Source organism: Lipotes vexillifer, unplaced genomic scaffold (assembly GCF_000442215.2).
Source record: "Lipotes vexillifer unplaced genomic scaffold, Lipotes_vexillifer_v1.1 scaffold636, whole genome shotgun sequence".
Classification (NCBI taxonomy): Eukaryota; Metazoa; Chordata; class Mammalia; order Artiodactyla; family Lipotidae; genus Lipotes; species Lipotes vexillifer.
The window spans coordinates 845,368-849,990 of NW_006786547.1; the positions used below are offsets into that span (position 1 = coordinate 845,368).

Consider the following 4,623-nt stretch of genomic DNA (forward strand, 5'->3'; position numbering starts at 1 on the left):
CCCCGCCCACATCCACTAGCCCTTGCTCCTGCTTTCTCACCGCCGGCAGTGTCCTTGCTGTGCCAGCCTCAGCCAGCCTGAGTCCCTGCATCGTTTTGTCTTTTGGGGCCATCCTCCCTGAAGCTGATCCACTCTCTGATCTCCCGCACCCAGCCTCCTCTGAGGACTGGGTCCTGCTGTTCGGAGCTGTGACCACCCCAGCTCTCTGCACGGTGCCTGAGGTTGCAGGGCACAGCAGCTGTCAGGGGCAGAAGCCCCTGTGAGTAGCGGTGCTGGGGTGGGATGGATGTCATCATGCCGACCGTCACTGCTCTGGCCCTGGGAAGGACAGGGGCATCTCCTGCTGGCCTGCCCAACCGGCAGCAGCCACACACACCAGAGGCCTGGGCAGCTCGGGTTCCTGACTGGGCCCTGGGGATTTTCCAGGATGGGGCCCAGAGCAGGTCAGGGTCTGGAGATGGAGCCTGAGGTGGAGGCATCCTCTTGCCCGTCTGGGGTCTGGGAGGCTCCTGTTCCCCCTGGCCCCGGGACCCCTTGGGCTGACCAGCTCCTGCCTGGGTCCCTCCTTGAGAGGGGTTTTGAAGTGCACAGTGGGAAACCCAGGCCTGCAGATGGGCAGGGTGGCCATCGTCACCATGGCCTGGCAGTATTCCCCTGGGCACCTGGCCCTGGCAGGGAGCCAGGGTTGTGTACACTCCCTGCCCAGGGCGCCTGGGGCTGGCTGGCACTGGGTTCCATGGATCAGGCCTGCAGCCTCGGGCAGCCTCTGGCACAAGTTTTGGGTCACTGGTGACAGCAGGGCGGGGATCCTGGGATGAAGGGGGATTGGGACGTGGGCATGCAGTAGTATCAGCCGCAGAGTTCTTGGCAGGAGGGACCCCCAGGGGCTGGGAGCAGAGGCTCCAATGACGGCCCCAGCATCCACTGGGGACCCCGAGGCTCGGGGAAGGGAGCAGTGGCTCGTTGGGTACCTGACAAGCAGGTGGGAGGTGCCCACTGACCTACACCCAGGAGTAGCTCCTGCATGCCAGGTTGGACCTCCCCCAGAACCTTCCTTGCCCCTGCCCCGCATCACTCCAGGGCACGGTTAGGCGTCTGGAGGTTCTCGGTTTGTGGCCACAGCAAATCAGAAATTCCTCCTCCGGGGTGGCTGAGGCCTTGCTGGGCCCACGCCATGGGCTGGGGCTGGCTAGATGTCGGGCACAGTCCCCCACTTTTCTGGGAGGGTCTTGGGCTTCACACTTGGACCCCTGGGCTTGGCTGGCAGAGGTTTTACCCTGCGTGCTGTGTGCCTTGCTGAGGGGGGCGTGTATCCTGTGGAACACTTGGTCTGGAGAGTAGAAACAACCAAGGATCTCTGTGCCCTGCTTGCTCGCTCTTCCCAAGCTCTGTGCCTCGGTTTCTCCTTCTGTCAGTGTGGCCTGTGCCCTCTTAGCTGGACATCGTTCTACCCTGGGGCCATAGGCTACTCCTGGTGGGGGGACCAGGTCACTGTCACCAAGTCCCTGGAGTGGGGGGCAGCACCTCCATCCTCAGGCCTCACCTATTCTCCCCTTGACGCAGGAGGAGGGGCCCAGAGTGGGACAGCATGGGGTGGCAGGCTGGTCTCCAGGAACAGGGGTTTGACCACCTTGCAGGCCACTGGGTGGGGCGCTCAGGTGGGGCTGAACCTGTACTGCCTGCCGTAACCAGATGCCCTTCTGGCCGCTCGCCAGCCAAGCAGGCCTCCCTCCTCCCAGCAGCACGTGCGTGCGGGGCCGTTGCTATAGCAACGAGGAGGCAGCGAGGCCTGTTGCTGCAGTTACTGGTGGAGGTGCCTGGTGGCTGGGCGGGTGCGGCTGGGGCTGGCCCCGCGGCCATGACCCTGGCCTCCCACATGCCGCTTGCACACAGCCACCCTCGTGCTGCGTGCGTGTGGCAGGCGCCTCTCCCAGTCCACGATGCCTCCTTGGCTGGCCCTGGGCTGGATCCTGGCTCCCGGTGGGGGTGGAGGCTGGCGCGGGCTGGCGCGGGCGTGGGGCGCAGACACACAGCGGGGTGTTCCAGACCACAGAGCTCTATTGTCAAAGCCCAGTAAACAGGGCAGCAGCTGCCCCCACCCCGGGGCACCGGGGCTCGGGCCCTGGGCCAGAGGGAGCGCCACTGACTGGGGGCTCTGAAGTCTGTTTGGGGTCGGGGGTGAGGGTGAAGCAACCCTGGTGCCTCTGGGAAGGGTTGGGTGGGGGGTGGGGGTCCCCCAAAGAGCAGCTGGTCCGAGGTCCTCCTCCCCCTTGCACTCCTCCCTGCCCGAGCCAGGAGAGGTGGAGGTAAGAATGGGGAAGTCCTTCCGTTTTGCAGGTGAGACAGAGAGAAGCCTGGGCCCTTAGGCCCCTGGTGCTTCTTTGCCACCCCGAGCAGGTCCCAGCAGGGCTCACCTTGGTACCCAGCCTGGAGTGGCAGGAGCTGCCCTGGGAGCCCTGAGCTGATGCCCCAGGCAGGCAGGGCCACCGCGCCCGCCTGAGCCACCTGGGGTGAGGGAGAGGGGCCGGGGCAGAAGGAGGGACCCGTGCCTCAGGGACTGGGGTCTGTCAGACCCCTGACCAGGTCCTCCGGGAGGCTCAGGGCCCTGGGCCACAGCCAGTCCTCCCCGGCCGCCAGGCCTCATCCGCTAGGCCCTTGCGTGGGGGTGTGATGGCACCACAGTGGCGGGAAGGAGGGCTGACCCTGGGGGAGTGCGGGAGCTGCAGGCCAGTCCAGAGACTGCCTCCGAGATCTTGCCCAGACGCCCCTGCGGATGGGAGAGAAGACGAGCTGGGCAGACACATGGGTCAGAGTGGACCACAAGCTGGCTGATTTGTCTCTGCTGGCCTTCAGTGTGACAAGCAGAATCTGGGCTGGGGGTGGGAGACCTGATTTGCTTGAGCCGGATGACGCTGACTCTCTCACTCTTCAAAGAGGTCCTGGAAAGAGGGGGCTGTGACCTCTGTGGCCCCTGGGGAAGCATGGAGGGTCCGGGCTGGGCTGGGCTGGCCCTGCGGGGAGGGTGGCGTGTGTCTGGTGGGGGGAGGGGGGTTTGGCTTTGTCCTGCCCGGCGCGGGGCAGGTGGCGTGGGGGCCGGGCCGCCCGCACGGTGGCTCACTCCGCCTGCCCTTCCCAGTGGGTCCTGGCCTTCGAGGTTTTCATCCCTCTCGTCCTCTTCTTTGTCCTGCTGGGGCTTCGGCAGAAAAAGCCGACCACCTCTGTGAAGGAAGGTGAGGGGCCTGGGGGAGGGGAGGGGCCCGGGCACAGCCGGGTGGGCGGGGAGGGCAGGCCCTCACTGCAGCGCGCGCGCACACGTCCCGGGGCAGTCCGAGTGCCCGTCCCCCGGCGCGGGCCCTGGCCGTGCCTGCCGGCCGGGCTGCAGGACGTGGCTGGCCACGCGGCTGCGAGGTGACCGAGGCGCCCGCTTCTCACTGTTCTCCTGTTCTGTTCTGCCCCTCCCCCGCACGGTCTCTGTCCTCCTCCCGGGCCTGCATGCAGTCTGTAAGTGCGCGGCCGCCGCCTCCTGGCTGGCCCGGGCGGCAGCCACGGGAGCCCTGCGGGGCCTCCTGGTGCGGCTTGAGCCCTCCCCCACCCGCTCGCTTGCATTAACAGCCGCTCCTGGCCAGCTGGGTCCTGCAGGGCCCCCTGCCCGCTGTCAGGAACGGCTGGCTCTCGGTGGGTGGGGGTGGGGGGAGGTCAAGGGTGGAGGCCCCTGGACCACAGTGGCTCCCAGGTCACGCTCCTCGGGGTCAACCCTCTGTCTGTGGGGCTGTCTGGCCCCGCCTTGCTGGGCTGGGGCGCCTGGCCACTCTCCACTCAGACCCTTGTGGGCTCCTGCGTTCACTCTGCTAACCAGCTGGCCAGAGAGGTCAGAGGTCGCTGCCCAGGAGGGGCCCCCCGTGCTCCCCTGGGCCCTGTGGGCAGTGCCGCATCCGAATTCTCGGGAAAGGTGTCAGAGCATTTTGGCCTTGACTGGCTGAGAGGAGGGGGGTGCTCCGGGAGTTGTCCGGAAGGGATGGTGAGATGCCCTTTGACCTCTGACCTGCTGGGTCATTTGCACTAGAACTCTTGGTCCTCTGTTTCTTGTCTGCTGCCTGAAGCTGCTTTTCCTTCCTGACTTTCTCTAAATCTCTTTTCTCGGCCTGTCTCCCTCCCCCTTTTTGATTCCTCCCTCTCTCCCCCCGGCCCTGCCCTGGGCCCTCTCACCTGCCGGCCCCCCAGCCTTCTACACAGCAGCCCCCCTCACCTCCGCTGGCATCCTGCCCGTCATGCAGTCGCTGTGCCCGGATGGCCAGCGGGACGAGTTCGGCTTCCTTCAGTACGCCAACTCCACGTGAGTGCCCCCTCGGACCCCAGCTGCCCCCCATCCCAGGCCTAGGCGACCTGCGGATGACATCCAGTGGTGGTGGTGCAGGGTCACGCAGCTGCTGGAGCGTCTCAACCGCGTGGTGGAGGAGGGCAACCTGTTTGACCCCGCGAGGCCCAGCCTGGGCTCGGAGCTTGAGGCGCTGCGCCAGCACCTGGAGGCCCTCAGGTCCGGCCTGGACACCTGGGAGAGCCACCTGGACCGACCTGCAGGTGCGCCCTGGGTGGGTGGGACAGTGCATATGCCGGGGGGGGGGG

At 66.7% G+C, this 4,623-nt stretch overlaps 1 protein-coding gene across 1 annotated transcript in view; it reads left to right on the top strand.

Moving 5' to 3' along the window:
- ABCA2 (ATP binding cassette subfamily A member 2) overlaps positions 1 to 4,623 on the top strand; it is a 23,519-nt gene that overhangs the window by 3,042 nt on the left and 15,854 nt on the right. Inside the window, exons 3-7 of the mRNA XM_007459008.1 lie at positions 154 to 259; positions 3,082 to 3,230; positions 3,499 to 3,501; positions 4,222 to 4,333; positions 4,415 to 4,578. Of these exons, the coding sequence (XP_007459070.1) occupies positions 154 to 259; positions 3,082 to 3,230; positions 3,499 to 3,501; positions 4,222 to 4,333; positions 4,415 to 4,578 (534 nt within the window). The remainder of the gene's footprint in view (positions 1 to 153; positions 260 to 3,081; positions 3,231 to 3,498; positions 3,502 to 4,221; positions 4,334 to 4,414; positions 4,579 to 4,623) is intronic.